We start from the raw sequence: 19,332 nt of genomic DNA, 5'->3' as shown, positions 1-19,332 counted from the left end.
GTCAGTGGAAGATGAATATTCAAAATACCATGAGTTCCCCACAGTTTCAGAGCATTGAGAATGTTTCTCATTGTGTTTTTAAATCCAACAAGCTGTCCTTACATAACCCTGGAAACTGCAGTGACTTCTGCCAGTTTCCATGGTACCAGCTAATTGTAGAGATTTTAGGGCAGGTTGGGGATGCTGCTGCTGCTGCTAAGTCGCTTCAGTCGTGTCCGACTCTGTGTGACCCCATAGATGGCAGCCCACCAGGCCCCACCGTCCCTGGGATTCTCCAGGCAAGAACACTGGAGTGGGTTGCCATTTCCTCCTCCAATGCATGAAAGTGAAAAGTGAAAGTGAAGTCACCCAGTCCTGTCTGACTCTTAGCGACCCCACGGACTGCAGCCTACCAGGCTCCTCCATCCATACCTAAGGGTATATCTGGGGTTGGAAAGGAGACTACAGAAATCTTACACCTGAGCCACACTCAAAAAGAAGGAAAAAAATAAAAAATCCATTACCAGATTTTACTAGGACCAACAGCAGGCTTTCAAATGTGGGAATATGGGGATGGCATGGAGTTTTTCCTGGACTTAGACACAGATCCACATAGAAAGTACTAGTTGATGAGGAGGAGAGACAGCTTGGTTTGCAGGACAGTGGCATCCAGAAAGAGCCTACACAGGGGTGGTGTCTACTTGGTATGATTGACAACCCAGCTTTTCTCTTCAGAGTTCTTATCAGCACTTAGGGATTTTATTTCCTCTCAAATTTCATGGGCCTGGACCCATCCAGGAGGATTTCAATTCTGTAGAAAGAGTGGAGATCTGACACATCTGAGTAATTTAAAGAGACTGACAATAATCTTTATCTCTCACCCTTAAGGCTAACGTCCCCATAGAGCTCCACAGAGAGCTCAATCTTATGTTTACTAGCCTGTGTCTGTACTATGTAAATTGCTTAAGAAGTGGTTACAACTAAGGCTGTATCAATCATTGATATTTTTAGATAATAAGTGAATAAGTTTCATCACTTGTTTTCCTAAAAAGTAGTTTTGGTAATGCGTGTGTGGTCATGTGCTCAATCCTACCCAACTCTTTGCAGCCCCATGGTCTGTAGTCCGACAGACTTCTCTGTCCATGGGATTTCCCAGGCAAGTATACTGGAGTGGGTTGCTATTTTCACCTCCAAGGGATCTTCCTAGCCCAGAGATTGAACCTACATCTTCTGCATTTCCTTCATCGGCAGGCAGATTCTTTACCATTGTACCACTTGGTAATTATTACAAAAACAATAATGGATTTCTAGCTTTCACTCTGCCAACTTGTAGGAAACACGACAACTTAGGTTTTCACAGTGCTTTACAGTTGACTACTTTATCACTTAGTCATTTATTGTAGTCTGTCTCCTTTCTATGGATGAGAGAAATGAAGTTATCTCTCCTGACATTCTCTTCTATCATCACCCTCGATGAGGAAGAAGCACAGTGGAGAGCAATAGGGCATCCCAGTGGGCGGAGTTACTCAAATCCTTGACAACTGGCCCAGAGGCACCATGGCTATTTCCCAGGAATACATGGTAAGTTGGATCCTATCCTGAGCCATCTTGTCTTCCATGCAAGGCAATCTTGAAATAAATGATTAAAAAAAATAATAAACTGACTAAAGATTTATATTAAAAAAAACAATTTATTGAAACAGAGTAATGCTTTATACACATTCCCATTACAAACCCCTGAAATATCTATCCGTTTCCAAGTAGGGTAGCAGAGTACAAAAATATCAAAGTCAGACAGATTCTGGTGTCACAATTCTGTTGCCCATTTTGTACTATGGATATCTTTTCAGAGTTTACCAACTAGTAATCACATGTATTAATATTTGCCCATCAGTAGGATCTATGAAGGTAGCCGAGATTCTTTGAATTACACATTCTAGGAGCACAGACTTTCAGGTTTGGAAGACACACTAAAATTTACTAGGTTCAAGTACTATGATTCAATCCTTTGGATAACTTCCCCTAGGTGGTTTCACTATGAGTTATATTTCTAAACTACCTATCCTAGCCATGTTAGCTGCCAGCTAGTAGCAATACCTCTGATGACATCACTTAACCAATATCTATCTTGTATACCCTTACAAGTTATTAAAACTCAAAAATCTTCCATTCTTTGGTCAACACGTACACTTCCGTTTTACCCATTACATCTGCAAACTTGTTCTAGGCCAAGTCTGCATTCCAGAAAGGAGAAAATCTTAGCCACACAAAAAGCATCAGGCCACCTTGATCAAAGAAAACTAAGACTTCCTTTAAGTTTTTTTCACTTAGCAAGCTGAAATTCATTTGTCTCCTCACTTATGAGGTTGGTTAAGACAGGAAATCAATTTCTCAAAATTTCTCTTTTCAGTCATTTGAAAAATAGTCTAAAATCTATGTGCTTAAATTCTTTAATTCTTTCCCCAGTACAATACTTTTCATCTTACAAAATCACATTTACATGTATCCTGTCTCACTGGATCCCCTCAATAGCCCTGTGAGGTAGGCAGGTCAGGCATTACAATCCTCTCTTTAGAAATGAAGCAATAAATCTAGGGCAACCTGTGCCTTGCCCAAACTCACACTGTAATTGATAGCACCAAGACTCATCAAGTCTCCAGACACGGAAGTCAACACCCTTTCCATTACAACATCTTGCTGAAGTGAAGGAGTTATTTACCACAAACTGGAAAACTAAGAGCAATTGTTAAAATGGAACAGAGTGCCAACAAAATGGTGGCCACAGCTGAAAGGAAGGTACAGGCCTGAGGAGAGAGGAAGGTGCCTAACCACGAGAAGGCCTGTGTGTAGGTTTGGTTCAACGACTTCTTAACAGCCAATTTAGCAAACAGAAACACTACTTAGGCATATTTCATGTTCAAAGAATGAGCATAATATCAACTAATTAATACTTACACCACTCTACCAGCTGGTTAAGTATCATTATCTCAATTTGACAGATGGGAAAAGAGGAGAAAGATTAAGTGACTTGCCTATAAGCTACAGAGAGAATATTTGTCATCAGAGTATCACTATAGAAATTCGAGTACTTCATTCAAACAGTCTGTTCCTCTCTGGGAAGAGGTAAGCTATACAAGAAAACAATACAGTTAAGGAAGGGGACAAGAATAAGGTAGTTTGGGAGGGCATATAACTGACTAAGTAGCTCAAAAAATTTAATCAATAGAACTGCGTTACAATACTTGGAAAAGCAGCACACAGCTCCTCAATGGGACAAATATTTTCAAAGCAAATAAGCGTGTTAGAGGTCAGGGTACAGGAGGCGTATGGGAAGGTCAACAGGAACATATCATCTAGTCACACACAGAAAGACTTGCTCCCAAAGTTCCGGTCTGCAAGAGACTCTTATTGACTTCAGGAATTAAACTATAGGCATATAAAATATGTTATCAGATTCAAGAGTTAAGCTCAACCTCACAAAAAACAAAGGCATGAAGAATGACTGAATGCTGAAAAAGCAAGTGCTAAAAGGTCATGGTAATAAAAAAATATGATACAAACATTTAAAGAGGGCACATGTGAAGAACTGAAATAATTCATACTTGGTAAAGCAGGTCAGGTCTTCTGTGAAAGACAGTAAAAGCTGATGAAGGAGGGTAAATGATATTTGACCTATTATGTATGTATACATAAAGAAAGAAGAATTTGAAAAATAGCAAATAAAATGACTTAATCAAGAATTAAATAATTTTTTTCACTTTTTAGATATATTTTAAGAATGCTGGTACCAATACAATGAGAATAAGAATTCTTACTAATTTTTTTATAGAAAAAACATGTTTATGTACATATCTATATATATTTAAGGAATGCTCTCTCCCCTCATTTGAGATGATTACTCAGTGGGAAGCAGTAATACAAATGGAAAAGTCTTCCCTTCTGTGTTGAGGAAAGGAGACAAGGCTAAGTCATTTTTAGCAATGGATATTTTAAAAAAATATGTTTTTTGTTGTAATACCACAGTTCAGACTACAAGAGTCAAAAGCTAAGATCTTAATGTCAATGCCAGTATTTCAATGTCCATTTCTTGTTGGTTCCAACAGGATTGTCCGCTTTCGCTTCTATGTCACACATAGTCTTTCCCACTGGAAGGTGCTGGCTTGGGATAGGGCCTGGGTGTTGGGTAAGATGTTGTTTTCCTCGGACAGGAGCAGCACAGCAGGGCGCCTCCCAGAAGGCAGAGAGAAGCAGCAGCCCAGCCAATGAAGAGAGCCTGACCAAATTCATACCTAAAAAAAAAAAAGGTGATTCATTTGCTTAATCAATGAACCATTGGAAACTTCTCTAATGTAATTAAAGAATGAAATCAATATCACACTCAGATTGTTTTCCACTGGAAAAAAATCCCCTGTGATCCCTTTAAGTTTTATGAAGTACTTTAAGGTTTGTGGACACACACACGAGAACGTTCACATTGCAGTTGTTGACAATTTGCAACAGTAGATCAGGCAATGTGGCATGTAACACCGGGTTAATTATGCAAATATTTCCAAAGACTTTTCCATGTGTAGGAGACTTTTAAAGTATGCTACATACCTTAAAAGTCAGGTTTGGAATATGGTTCCTAGGCTAAAACAACAAGTCATGCTATCACCAAGTAACAACAGTATTCTATAAAAAATAAAAAAAACTGCCAGAGTGTTTTGGAGACTATTAGACTTTTCAACAGTTAACCCCTGATAAACACTGAAATCTGATCTATGATTTTGCGGAAAAAACTCCTAAACAACCCATAGATTGTTCTAGATTAAGTTGATCCAGGTGGATGTATTAAGCCATACTTCTGGGAGAAGATCTGTGACCGACGGTCGACAATAAGGAAAGAGAAGGGTCGGATCTAGAATGATAAGGCCTGAGTTTGAATCCTGATGCAAACTCTCAGCTGCTGAATTGTGGGTCATGAACTCTATGTGTCAACCTCAGAGGCTGCTTCTCTTAAAGCGCAATGATCCCATCTTCCTCACTGTACTGCTTTTAGGATCATGTGAGACAGTGTAAGTAAGCATACAGTGCCTGGCAATTTATAAAGTGCTTTCATATCCATTACTGGTAAACTTTTAGCCTATTGACCTCCAGCAGTTTCTGTCCCTACTTTGTAGTCTTACGGGATAGGTTCCAACAACATCCTGGCAGTATCTGTTTTCTTATACATGGGTGACTATAAACAAAGAAGCACACCTTATCTCTCCACCACTAGCATTTTTCATCCATTCATCTTAGCACTCAACAAACAATAATTACATCTTAACATCCCAACTCTGAATATAGTTATTAGGCTTTAAAGAAGTGAACACAGTGACACAAAGAGCCTTGTCTCTGATCAAAGGGTGTTCATTACGTGAGAGCCAAGTGTCAGCTCTTTAACTTCCCAAACTTGCAATATTAAGAAGGATGATCTTTCTAAAATTATTTTATGGATGTGATGAAACACAAAATTTCATAGTGGTAACTCATCCTTTTCATAAATAAAATTGTTTTTTCCATAAATAAAATTGTTAGGAATGAAGTTTATGTTAAAGGTTATTAACCTCTACAATAGAACTGTTTTTTTTGATCAGTCATAAACTGTGTTTAGTTACAAATAATCACAATTAAGTGTTGTATCAGAATATACTTCAAAAGTGAAATTTCAAATCTATTGGTGTCTTTATTAATATTAAAAAAATTAAAAAATATGAAAAAAGGTCCAGCATACATTTGGAAAGTATACACCTTTTCTACTTTGAGGTTTATTCTGTCATCAATACATGCTATTAAAGTAATTATCAAACTATTTTTAACATGTCACAGGCCATTCAAGTTATTTTCAATTTTGGCAAAAATTCCATAAAATGCTGAATAGCAAGTCTGGGAAGTCACTATAGTAACTGGACTTTGCAGAACATAAAAGGGTATTTTCTCAGAGAACAAACAATTTTATATGTGACTATCATTACCTGGCATTGACCGGGGTCATGGGGTCATAGAATTCTTGAACAATTCTATTGCCATACCATGCTGTGGCAACTAAAATAGCCAGACCTATGGAAATTCAAAACAAAAGACTGTTAATCACCATGGAACACTGAGCATAAATGCATGGCTCATTAAATTTATAAGTATTTTACAAGAATAAAATTTCATCAATAATGCTGACATTTTAAATTTAGTCCATTTTAATTCAGACGACATTAATTTAGGATGAACAGAGGTTCAAACATGATTTTGTATAAGTGTTCTCTTAAGACAGACAAAAATACTAGGTTGGAGTTAGGCACATGACTGTTCATCTTATTCACTTACAGTTTAAGGTCCCTGGCACAAATAACATTCTTTTGGAAACATTCAGGAGATTCATGTCATTTAAGATCTCTTTAAAATAGATTGTTATAAATTAGTGTGCTAGACTACTTTTGATAAAACCAAAGTCCTTATTAGTAAAGCTTGCAAAAGGGAAGATGAAAACTCTTCTACATTCTTCTTGGCCAAAATGCAAAATTCCCATTTCTGAAGGATCAAAATGAATGTAAATAGCTAGATAGCAGGAACACATTGGACCTGGCTCAGAGCACACCAATCACCTAAATCCCTACACCCCTATTGGCCAGATGTTCCAGGTCTTGCCATGGGATTCACTGAGGCGCCACATCAGATCAATGTACGCAGCGCACTCTCAATTTCTCATTCCTCTCGCATTTCAGTGCATGTGTGCGTGCTCAGTCTTTGTCTGGACTGCAGCCTGCCAGGTTCCTCTATCCATGGGATTTTCCAGGCAAGAATACTGGCATGGGTTGCCATTTCCTCCTCTAGGAGATGTTCTAGACCCAGTAGTTGAACCTGCATTTCCTATATTAGCAGGTGGATTCTCTACCATTGAGACACATGGGCAACCCCACAGAAACCACTTAGTCAAAATAATCTACTCTATCATTTATTAAAATAAGTATATAGTACCTCAATATTTTTATCCAAAGAACTTAAATAATTTCTTTTTATAGTCTGGGCTTAGGGGGCACTAGTGTTAAGGAAAATGCCTGCCAATACAGGAGATGTAAGAGACACAGATTTCGATCCCTGGGTCAGGAAGAACCCCTGGAGGAGGGCATGGCAACCCACTCCAGTATTCTTGCCTGGAGAATCCCATGGACAGAGGAGCCTGGCAAGTTATAGTATATAGGGTTGCATAGAGTCAGACACGACTGAAGTGACCTAGCACACAGTCTAAAAATTCATCACTTTAGACAGATTAATATTTCTATGCTACACCCATTGCCCTCTTCCTCCTACAAAAAAAAAAGTGGTCCAACCTAACTGCCTCTAATACTTGAAAGAAAACACTGTGGCTTTTGGCTGCTCGAGTAGAAAATATGAATACTCTGGAACTTGCAACCCTCACTCCTAGGAAGTCCGTGAGACTATAGGAGTGATGGATGGGAGTTACTAGAAGATTAGCAGAGGACAATTCTACTCAGTAAGTGTATTCTTAGCCTTTGGTGTAAAACCTAAGTGTTGGGAATAAAATGCTCTGCAGTAGTAATTTGAATAATCTGTAACCAAATGTTTAGTAAAGCCACAGGCATTCTTCCTTCATTGTTCATGAAACCCATATACTTTTCTTAAAGAGAAAATGAGGAAAAAATCTAATTCTAGTTTTTCCTAGTGGTAGATTATACTACTACTGTCATTTCCAAAAACAATAGACTACCATATATAGTTTATGTAATAGTCTTATTGTTGTTGTTTAGTCTCTAAGTCATGGACTTAGAGACCCAATGGACTATAGCTTTGCCAAGCTCCCCTGTCCATGGGATTTCCCAGGCAAGAATACTGGAGTGGGTTTCCATTTCCTTCTCCAGGCAATCGTCCCATCCCAGGGATCAAATCTATATCTCCTGCATTGGCAAGCAGATTCTTTATAGTTGAGCCATCAGGAAAGCATATGTAATAGTCTATTTCAAAACAATAGACACCTACTATATATGACATATAATAGTCTATGATTTTATATACATACACAATTTTATATGCACACATTATCTTATTTAATATTAACTTTATTATAAGACTTTACAAATGAACTGTCCATGTCCTGTTCTGGCTCTCATTTTCTCAAAGGTCACATAATAAGATTTGAATAAAGCAATAAATACATATTTATTTTCTATGGAGAATGTAACCTCACTCTTTTATCAAGGTTTTTATTCCAAGACTTTTCTGTATTATTTTCTTTTTTTAACTCATTTTTTCTCATTTCCTACCATTCTAACATTCCACCTGAACTCCAAATGCCCTTTCTCTTTATTGATCTATGGGTAAAACCTGTTCATTCCAGAATCAGTACTGCTTACATGGAATAATGTCCTCCACTTCCTCCAATAATCCCAGCCCTATTCATTCCATTCATTTATACCTGTATGATTACACCTTCTTCATGTTCTCTCTCACCATTCCCCATCTTTCCCATGTAGTATCAGTAGAGACACCACAGAAATTTTCTGAATTACACAGAATTGGTCCTCAGTATTTGCTAGATAGAAAAAATCTCTCCCTTCACTTAAGGAGATTGTTTCTAATGAATCAGTTGGCACCTGAAACCTCAGGGAATAGACCTGTCCGCTGTGAACATAGATCTCAGATTTTAATGCAGTTCCCATTTGAGAAAGTGAAAGTCAACTGGGTTTAAAGTTTCTACGTCTTCATATTTTAAAGGAACTGAATTCAATTGATTCAAGAGCAATAAAGCCAACATGATCTAAGGAAGCCAAAAACTAGACCTTAAAAAACATCAGAAAGAGTTTAATAAGGTCTAAGAAGGACAGGGCCTCTCTTACCTGAAATAAGAAAGATCACGCCCCCAAAGACAGCCATCCGCATCTTCTGTGCCTCATCGTCTTCCATGCACTTCATACACTTCATGCCAACGGTGGCCACAAAGATGGCTATTAGTCCCAGCAGGATGCCAATCACCATCAAGGCACGGGTTGCTTGCAGAGTGCCTGACAAAAAACATTTTAGAACATGTAACAATCATGCCTAGACCAACAAGAGAAGAGTTGTAGAAGACCATGTATATTTCAATGTTGTATGGAAGACAGAAAACAACCAGGAGTCAGGAGACCCCAGTTCTAGTGATGCCCTTGCAGGAAACCCACACAGTTTCTCCTCCAGAAAAACAAATATCTGGCTGAATGATGAATAAGAATTCCTCCAGCTCTAACAGTTTATGTTTTTAACATTAAATTCAAAATCCTCTGAAAAATAATTAATGATTTGGTTGAATAGGCTTATAACACATTGTTAATTCTTACTACTGGAGAATTTTAATTCTGAAATAACAATCATACATTATCCTTAATGTTAAACCATTTATACTTTAAATGGTTTACAATATATCTTGGTAATAGTCAACAGCTTTACACTCCAGTCATCAAGCTGGAAAAAATCTGGGTGGGTGAATTTGGAAGACAAGAAATGAATTTATCATAGATTGTCTTGGCTGGATAAGCAACACATAAATCCAGTGATGGGGGTGGGGTGGGAGATCTGAAAACCACTTTCTCAGAACAAAACATAATAGCCTTTGAGATGTTATTTTGGAACACAGTAGGTTTATATTCAGAAATATCACTGGTGTTTAAAACTATTTAAATTACTATGTTGTAAAATGGCTGACAATTCAATGTAGCACTTCTTAGGATTCCACTAATTTTCTAATTTCTTGTTCTTGTCATTGGTATACTAAGTCATGATCAAATATATAGGGTTAGGTTTGAGATATGCCAGTAAATATATTAAAGAGTAAAAGCGTGATGCCATCCCTATGGCATAAATTCTCAAAGAAATTCTCAAAAAAATCTGAGGCACAGATTCTCAAAGAAAAGTGAGTTGTAACTACACTGGTTAGATGAGTTTAACTTTAGATTTATTTCCGTCATCAAATAAAGATCATTATCTCTTTGACAGTGTTAACATATGACAAGTCTTTATGCAAATATAAAAATTATTTACATTGTAATAACAAAGTGTGCTATTTTATGGGTAAGCCAGTTACTATTCTTTGGGACCATGTTTTTATTATGTAAAGTATGAATGATGATATCTGTAACCAAGAAGTTGGAACAATTGACTTCCTAATGGTCTCAAAACTAGATGACATGATAGAAAGGTTTTATATCTCAGTATCTAATTTAGACTTAGGCTCAGTGTCAGTATTTTTAGGGTTGAGAATTTAGGCTAAAAATCATAATTAACGGTAAAGATTTCTAAAACATCAATTTATTTAAATTTGTTAATATTTCCATCCTTGCCATAATCAGGCAATCTATGATAAAATCATAGTAACCTCTTTCTGAAAGTATTAAAGACATTTTTTGACTGTATATGAGAGATATTTGGGAAGCCAAGATCAATTTTTACTTGATTTAATTACAAAGCAAACCAAAGGCATTCTCATGCTCCCCTCATAGATTCACTTCCCCATAAATGCATGTGGGCAAGTGTGCACCCAACTTATACACTTATCTGAAGATTGAAGGTTGGCACAAGAACTTCTGAATCAAAACATGTTTCATGGATCATGGGTTACCAGGAACTATCAGTTCAATTCAGTTCAGTCGCTCAGTCGTGTCTGACTCTTTGTGACCCCATGAACCGCAGAATGCCAGGCCTCCCTGTCCATCACCAACTCCTGGACTCCACCCAAACTCATGTCCATCGAGTCAGTGATGCCATCCAGCCATCTCATCCTCTGTCGTCCCCTTCTCCTCCTGCCGTCAATCTTTCCCAGCATCAGGGTCTTTTCAAATGAGTTAGCTCTTCGCATCAGAGGGCCAAAGTATTGGAGTTTCAACTTCAGCATCAGCCCTTCCAAAGAACACCCAGGACTGATCTCCTTTAGGATGGACTGGTTGGATCTCCTTGCAGTCCAACGGACTCTCAAGAGTCTTCTCCAACACCACAGTTCAAAACCATCAATTCTTCAGTGCTCAGCTTTCTTTATAGTCCAACTCTCACATCCATACATGACTACTGGAAAATCATAGCCTTGACTATATGGACCTTTGTTGGCAAAGTAATGCCTCTGCTTTTTAATATGCTGTCTAGGTTGGTCATAACTTTCCTTCCAAGGAGGTAAGCGTCTTTTAATTTCATGGCTGCAATCACCATCTGCAGTGATTTTGGAGCTCAGAAAAATAAATGCTGACACTGTTTCCACTGTTTCCCCATCTATTTCCCATGAAATGATGGGACTAGATGCCATGATCTTCGTTTTCTGAATGTTGAGCTTTAAACCAACTTTTTTACTCATCTCTTTCACTTTCATCAAGAGGCTTTTTAGTTCCTCTTCACTTTCTGCCATAAGGGTGGTGTCATCTGCATATCTGAGGTGATTGATATTTCTCTTGGCAGTCTTGATTCCAGCTTGTGCTTCCTCCAGCCCAGCGCTTCTCATGATGTACTCTGCTTGTAAGTTAAATAAGCAGGGTGACAATATACAGCCTTGGTGTACTCCTTTCCCTATTTGAAACCTGTCTGTTGTTCCATGTCCAGGAACTATAGCTGCTTATAAGATTATTGTGAAACCTCCCTTGGAATCACAAACGATACTCTGGTATGAAGAGAAAAGTACCAAGGACTCCATAATTACGGTGTGTCCTTCCTTCTGGTTTGCCAACAGTTTTGCAAAGGCAATCATGCTCAGAAGGAAAATAAAAAATAAAATAAATAACCTCTTCTACATAAATAACCTCTTCTACAGAAACAGAGATTTCTTATCTGGTCCTAAGTGCCACTCAGAAAGAAAGCATTTCAGTCAAAGGAACACTGGAAAAGGAGATGCTGAAAGTCACAGAGATGATTCACGTGGAGGACAGGGTGACCACTCATCCATTTTGGCTGACTCTCTAGGTTTTAAAACTACAAGTCCTGCCTTCTGAGAAGGTCTTCAATCCTGGGCAAACTGGGAAAACTAGCCACTATTGGAGGATGTTTGGATGTGGAAAGTAAAATGAAAAGGGTTAGCAAGGTAAGCAGAAGGCATTTATCAAGTACGATTTTGCAAGCTAGGGAAAGGGTTTTGGAGTTTATTCTAAATGTGAGCAGAAGCCATTTAGGGTCTTAAAGGAGGAATGAAAAGATTTTTTACCCTGTCTTCCTCTGACAGGGTAAAAAATATGTATAGCATTTTACTTCTCTCAACTACCTTTTGCTCTGTCTGTCTATTAAGCTCAATTTTCCAACCTTTATTCACCACTTTGGTTGCTTTCTCTGATGTCTAAGTTTTCTACTTTGAATTGTAGGGCTTCAAATCAGATCCAGCTTCTATAATCGTTCTGATCTTTACTTCATGTATGAACAGCAGGCCACCAACCCAGCAGGTCTGAGCACTTGGATCACAAGGTACTCTTCACGAGGAGTCTGCTGGGCCTCAAGCTCCTGAGTCAAGCCTGTATAAAACCACCCAGGCAGAGAGCGTACATGGATCAACCACTTCAGGGCTGCACCTGCACTCGCCTGGGATTATCTCGTTTTCACAGTCTTCATCTCTGAGTCTGTTCTCCTTTCAGTTCTCAAAGAAAACACATTTAATTCACACCCCATTTTATTCTTTCCACTACTTTACAAAATTTCTAAGGGGAAAGGAACAGATATTTTGTTCTGTGTGCTACAAACTCTAGTAAGTCTTATAGTATAAAGAATTATATGCATAATGCACAAAAATAACGGAGAAAATGGGGGAAACCTATACTCAGGAATCATGTAAACCATATATTGCAAGAAGATCATATTTCATTTTAAAAAATCTGATAAAAAGCAATACTGTTATTTTGTGAAGCAGTATTTTTTCATTTACATCCTGACATCCACTGGCTTAGGAAATGTCTGTATTTTACAATACTAGATGGGCATCAAACACAAAATCTCATCTTGCATCACTGGAGATATTTGGATGAATTCTTAACTATAGTGATATATGGGGAGAAATGTAAACATAGGGAAAAAAGCCTGAGAATCATAACAGCATCAAAACTCACTAGTTGGGCACATGTAATGGTGGATTACAAGTCAAAGTAAGCAAGCGTTACAAGTTATGAGGGTTTTACATGCAGATAGAATCTAAATTGCACAGTTTTAAGCTGGGACCAGATGAATCCTTCAAATTAATGTCTTATAGAAGCCTTTTAAGTCAGAGAGCTAAAATATGTAATTGTGGGCTCCTTGATAACTTGGCCAAATATTTATTCATATTTCTATTCAAAGCACTTAACAATACCTGGCAAGCTTCATGGATTATTCAATCTGGGATCAATTAATTTAAATTTGAATATGTCTTTATCTTTTAAAAATTCATATATAATAGGTAAAAATACCTTTTGTGTTAAGCTTAATTTTTGAAATAACACCAAGAAACACCTCTTAGAAAGCCTCAAGATACTAAAATCTTGCTACATAAAGCCAGATCTAGTTTAGATTATTAAAAGCTAGAAATTCACCTACAGAGAAAAAAAATCATACTTTTTGTTTAACCGAATCTAATTTTAAAAAATTTTCTAAATTATGCATCTAATGAGCTTCCAAGATGAAGTTTTTTTCTGGTGGAACAATGACCAGCAGGGCAGAGAAGTTGAGAAATATTTGAAAGCCACCAAATATTTTAGGCCAGAGAGATAAAGTCTTGAACTATTAACTCTGAGTTGACCTGAGTGGCTCCAATCTGAAGCAAGTATGTTTCTTTCTGGCCCATTAAATTTGCCTCTACAATATTATTACCACCGATTAAAGCTGTCTTTGGAGAAAATGGTTAGTAAACATTCAAAAAGGTACACTATTTATTGTTCCTCATAATTATTCAGCAGTACATGGAGAAGGCGGTCTTTTAATTACACTTAGCTAGACTGATAATCTTGAGATTAAAGACTCCCTAAGGAGTTCTTAACACTTGCAACCTGAAAGTATAATTTGAAAACATACTTACAAAGATCTCTACTTAGGAGACAAGAAACGAGTTAGAAGTTACTGATCTACTACAGTGAGGTTAATCAACATAAGCGTAGAAAGACAAGCAGAGACAAGTCAGTGGAATTTTTTTTTTTTAAAGCATTTCTAAAGTCTTACTACACAAGCAGCAGAACTTCTTTAAATACCTGGCATTGTTCATGCTATTTACTAGCCATATTACTATATTATTACCCTATTATATATCATAAATAAAGAAGATTTTAATTATATCTCTATCTTCATGCAGTCCCTCTTTGTATCAAGTTGCTTAACAAGTATTAAGTAGATAAACTGACCACTGGGTGACTAGAACAAAAATCCTCTTTTTTCTTCTGCAATTAAATGAACTCATCACAGACTGTCACAGAGCTATACTCCCATGACATCTTCACTTATTAAACTGTTCACTTTTAGTCAAGTTCAAAGTTTCTCAAGAGTCTTCACTGTTAGCATTTCCATTTGATTGATGTATGAACTGGTGGCCACTGGGTGTGACCTCAAGACTCCAGCACAGTCAATAACTGTGGTCTGGGATAAGGCGGGACTTAATCATTTTTCAGGATGTTCCAAACATTTTTGCTATCTTTGTTTCTTAAGAGAAATTGTCTCATGATTAAATGTACACTTCTCTGTTAATTCTGTGCCACTTAGTCATCACTCCAATCAAGGAAGCCTAAACTCTGCCACTTGCCTGTGTCCTTTGTATCACTGAAATTAGTAACAAAGACTGTTGGCACTGAAAGGAATCAACATTTGCACATTATCCATCATCTTAGCTGCATTTTTAGGAACAAGGATAGGGCCTGGCTCATGCTGGTTGAATGGATAAATGAGTCATGGATTCATCTCCCTGTTCTGCCCACTCTGCCCTACTTTACAAGTAGGGAAACTACAGTCCAGAGGGATCAAGTGGCTCACCATTATAAACATGGCTAGTTAGGGTAGAACCAGGGTCAGAACTGAGTATTCAAGCTTGCATTTGGGTTTTGACTTTCATCATTCCAAAAATCAGAACTAATTCTCAAAAACAGATCTGAACACAAATGGCCCCTTAAACACCAGTGGTTCAGCAGGCCTAATGCAGTCTAGAGAAGTGTTAGGAGGTGCCCTCATCTCTGCCTCTACATCAAAGACCGTCTAAGTCAGTGCTTTTATTATTTGATTGAGCCTGACATCATGGTGAGAGTTCTGGGAAACTTCACCGACAACCAATACTCATTAAAGCACACCTACACACATGTGGATTCACGTAAAGCAAGTTGAACAGGCCAGAGGAGCTTGTAAACAAATTACAGAATCCTAAGTTTAGATGAGACTTACAGAGAGTCTAGCCTAACCTCCCATTTGTCTGGGACTTGGATTTTCCCTACAGCATTCCTTCAAAATACTTATTTATTCCTCTGCCTGCACACCTCCCACCATGCAACCTCCTGGGGCAACCCAATCTTTGGACAGCTCTAGCTATTAAAGTCAAGCCAGGAGAAGCAATTAACTAAGCACATGAAATAGGAACTAGCTTGCCAAAAGTTTGAAAAATGAATCAAAACAAGGCAAGACGTACAGTTTAATCAAGAAAATCAACTCTATCTGGCACTCTCTTTTGCATATTCCAACTATCAGTCATCAGTGTCAATAAACATCCATTCTTGGATGGAAGTGAAACTGTCTTAGCCATGGTAAAACCACAATCCATGATGTATTATTTGTTTACCCAGGAAATTCCCCAGTTACATTTTCATAAACTGCTTTGCAAGAACCATCTAAAGAAGCCTTGCTGTATCTCACTTTTGACATTGCCTTAAGTACGCTGTATCCCTTTAGACACTGCCATGAGCTCTTTGCAGCTGACACTAGTTAGAGAAGGGGAACCAGGGATTTTAACACATCTAGTGCTATAACCTTTATAAATCCCAGAATCTGAGCCATAAATTGCCAAGTGGGCTCCACTGGCAGAGAACAAGCTACAATTTTAAGAAACTTCTAAGTTTTTCACCTAAAAGCACTTTGTGAAGTGTGACTTGTTTCAAGGAACACTAGTTATATGTACAGATAAGCCTGTTCACCTCTGGATATCACAGTACTAAACCAAAAACAGCCAGTGAATCACCTCCCAGGTCTCTACATCAGGTGGGTGTGAGCACAACTGTCCAGGTGGAGAACAGAGACAGGTAGGTTCTCTGGGCTCCATCCAAAGGCATCTAGTGAGTCACTGGCAGGTTGGGAAGTATACCTGTGAGTCAAGGCTCTCTCTTCTGAGAGTAAGTTTTGAGAGAAAGGCCTCAGCCCCACCTTTGATAAACTCTGGCATTAACCAAAAGGAAAATAGGAACTGACATGGAGTTAAAAAAAAAGAAATCATCAGAAAGCAATCTCCAAAACGGGTAGAGGAAAGTAGTGTTCATATCTTCCATCATAGCTTTAAAAATCATAACAGTTATGATAACTAGGTATAAATGAAAATAAAACATTTTAACACATCATCATGTGTAGGGATAACCTATTTCGGTATTAACAACATGGATTGATCTGATTTCATTTGGCTGTTTAAGGAAGGTAAAAGAAAGTCTATTTGCACATGTTGAAAATGAACTACTAGTACTTCCCTGGTGGTCCAGTGGCCAAGACTCTGCACTCCCAGTGCAGGGGAGCCAGGTTCGATTCCTGGTCAGGGAACTAGATTCCACATGCCACAAGTAAAAGATCCAAGATGCCCTCCAAAAGATCGAAGATCCTGAGTAACACAACTGAGACCCAGGGAAGCTGAATAAATATAATTTGAAAGATACTTAAAAATAAGAAAATGAATCATTTTGATCAGAGGAATCAGAGATCTATTTGGAATTGTCCTTAGAATCATCTCCATCTGGCAGTGCTTCAATTTGACATGCCAAATGCCATACAATTCCTTACATGTATTTATCCATCCATGAGGAGATTCAATGATTATATAAAGTCATATACTTAATGTACTCCTTATATTTGGCATAAAAGAATCCTAATATGGGAACTCTGAAAAGCTGAAACGGCAACACTAAAAACCGCCATGTGTACACTGACTCACAAATTCCACAGGTACTCGAGAGTTTTAAACAGATTTGGAACAGAGTGAACAACTCTAAAGGGCATGGCTTTTGACAAAACCACACACAGGAGGTGGACAAAGCAACTGAATAAACTTGAGTAATGACTTGAACACTGCTTACTGTCAGCACACAAAGGGGACTGGTGGGCATGCTTGTTTGTCTAGGCAAAGGCTAAGGAAGCTTTTATTCAAGTTAGTTCAAGTGCATGACAGACACAAGTTCAGGACAACTAATGTCATATCTCAAGGAAGTTACTCTGGCCATGAATTGTTATTACCTAAGTAAGCAGGAATTTAATGAATTTCTGACAAAACTCAGAAGTTTTTGTTTTAAAAAACAATAAAAGAAAAAATCCATCCAGTCACTCTTCCCTCCACCATATCTAGGACTATTTCTCTCTACATAATCCTGTCCAAACTTATGAAAGAAAGAAGCCAGCATTCGTTACATAGAAATTCCTCTGTGGAAGACAGAAACTCAGAGAAGACCCGCCCTCTCTCTCCTGACCTCTGCATTCATCAGCTGTATCTCCCTAGTGGCTTCATTTTCTCCTTTATCTAATGAAGGGAGATAATTTTGAACGTCTCTTTCTTCTCATCCTTTTTCTATCTGCCACCCACCTTCACTTTCCAAAATAAGACTATACAATCCACCTCCTCTGAAGACTCCTGGTCTGAGAGCTAAACCTTCTGGGGAATCTTAAGAGACTTACTTCTTCAAGGAGTCTTTGGAGGGAAAGACTTCCTCACACTTGTTTAGTCCCTCAGTCGTATCTGAGAGTCTGTAGCCTCATGGACTGTAGCCTGCCAGGCTCCTCTGTCCATGGGATTCTCCAGGCAAGAATACTGGAGTGGGTTGCCATTTCCTTCTCCAGGGGATCTTCCTGACCCAGGGATAGAACCCAGGTCTCCTGCACTGCAGGCGGATTCTTTACCACTGAGCCACTGGGGAAGTCCCCTTCACACTAACTGGATCTCAGAAGTCAAAAGAATTAGATGATTCAAACTCAAGTGTAAGAAGACACTAGGTTGAGACAGTCTATGTAGGAATCTGATTTCTTCTCATGACAATTCATAGTAAAGATAGAGAAAAAAGCTATATCTAATAACTGGCATTATCTATTTAATTTTACAAACTGGAGAGGCTTTCAGGCTCCAAACTTTTCAAGGCACATCATTTTCTTGTCCTAACCCTACAGTTCTTCAATTTTCACAGAATCTGAGAATGTCCAGGAAAGGCCTAAGAGCTCAAAATCGAGTTTGGCTCCCACTCGCTCAGTTGCCACCCCACTCATGGGTATGTAAGATGAAACTCACACCTTGAGAACAGTGTCACCTAGGCAGTTGGAGGAAAAATAAGAGCTTAGGTCTGGTTGTCCCTTTCCCCAAACCAGGGTTCTCTCTGCTACCTTATGGTGGGGCACATGATCAGCAGACTTGATCCACTGAAGGTTGACAGACATGTAACCACACAACAGAACCGTTTAATAGTTACTACTCCAAAAGGGAGCCATTTGGGGTTGGGTCCCTGTAGCTCTGACAGAAAGGAATCTGCGGGCAATGAAAGAGACCCGGGTTCGATCTCTGGGTAGGGAAGATCCCCTGAAGGAGGAAATGGCGACGCAATCCAGTATTCTTGCCTGGAGAAGCCCATGGACAGAGGAGCCTAGCGGGCTACAGTCTGTGGGGTTGCAAAGAGTCGGACACGACTGAACGATTAACATTATACCACCCTGATTCACAACTGGGGAGTGGGGAAGGCACTCACTGTTCAGATTCAGCAAGGAGTCGAAGACTTTGCACTGGATCTGCCCGGTGCTCTGAGACACGCAGGACATCCATAGCCCCTCGTAGATGGCCTGGGCCGTCACGATGTTGTCACTAGCATAGGAGTAAACCTTCCACTGGGGCAGCGCCGTGCTGACGATGGAGCCGATCCAGCCCAGAAACGCCAGGATGAAGCCCAGCAGCTGCAACCCCGCGTTGGCCATGACTCGCTCGGGCGCCCGCGCTGGCTCGGGGGCAGCAGGTGCACAAGGCGGAGTTTGCAGGTGCGCACCCGGGACTCCCGGGGGTGACGGAGCCTAGCGGAAGAAGTTCTTGCAGGGAATCCTGCTCCCTGCGCTGACGTCGGAGAAGCTCTGGGACGGGGTCCGGGTCTTGGTCGGCGCTGCGGTTCGGAGGCGAGAAGCTGAGGCTGCTCCCGGACCGCGACTGAAATGCAGACCCGCTGG

At 39.1% G+C, this 19,332-nt stretch overlaps 1 protein-coding gene and 1 non-coding gene across 2 annotated transcripts; one reads left to right on the top strand and one right to left on the bottom strand.

Annotated features, from left to right (window-relative positions):
* Positions 1-1,650: 1,650 nt before the first annotated feature.
* On the bottom strand, positions 1,651-19,316 carry CLDN1 (claudin 1). The gene is made up of 4 exons (XM_006060988.3): positions 18,867-19,316; positions 8,850-9,014; positions 5,976-6,060; positions 1,651-4,268 (listed from the first exon to the last, which is right to left on the bottom strand). The coding sequence occupies exons 1-4, from the start codon at positions 19,087-19,089 to the stop codon at positions 4,106-4,108; spliced, it is 636 nt and encodes a 211-aa protein (XP_006061050.1). The 5' UTR covers positions 19,090-19,316; the 3' UTR covers positions 1,651-4,105.
* Positions 16,617-16,689, top strand: TRNAG-CCC. Its single transcript has one exon. It is a non-coding gene; the product is annotated as a tRNA-Gly (tRNA).
* Positions 19,317-19,332: the final 16 nt, after the last annotated feature.

Source organism: Bubalus bubalis, chromosome 1 (assembly GCF_019923935.1).
Source record: "Bubalus bubalis isolate 160015118507 breed Murrah chromosome 1, NDDB_SH_1, whole genome shotgun sequence".
NCBI classification, from domain to species: domain Eukaryota; kingdom Metazoa; phylum Chordata; class Mammalia; order Artiodactyla; family Bovidae; genus Bubalus; species Bubalus bubalis.
This window is presented reverse-complemented; position numbering and strand designations above follow the sequence as displayed.

Bases quoted from the DNA above. Each gene is read 5' to 3' on its own strand.
- CLDN1 (XM_006060988.3), bottom strand. From the start codon at position 19,089: ATGGCCAACGCGGGGTTGCAGCTGCTGGGCTTCATCCTGGCGTTTCTG. The intron at 6,061-8,849 runs GTAAGAGAGGCC...GAATTTCCATAG, and splicing joins CGTGATCTTTCTTATTTCAG to GTCTGGCTATTTTAGTTGCC. The intron at 4,269-5,975 runs GTAATGATAGTC...TTTTTTTTTTAG, and splicing joins ATGACCCCGGTCAATGCCAG to GTATGAATTTGGTCAGGCTC.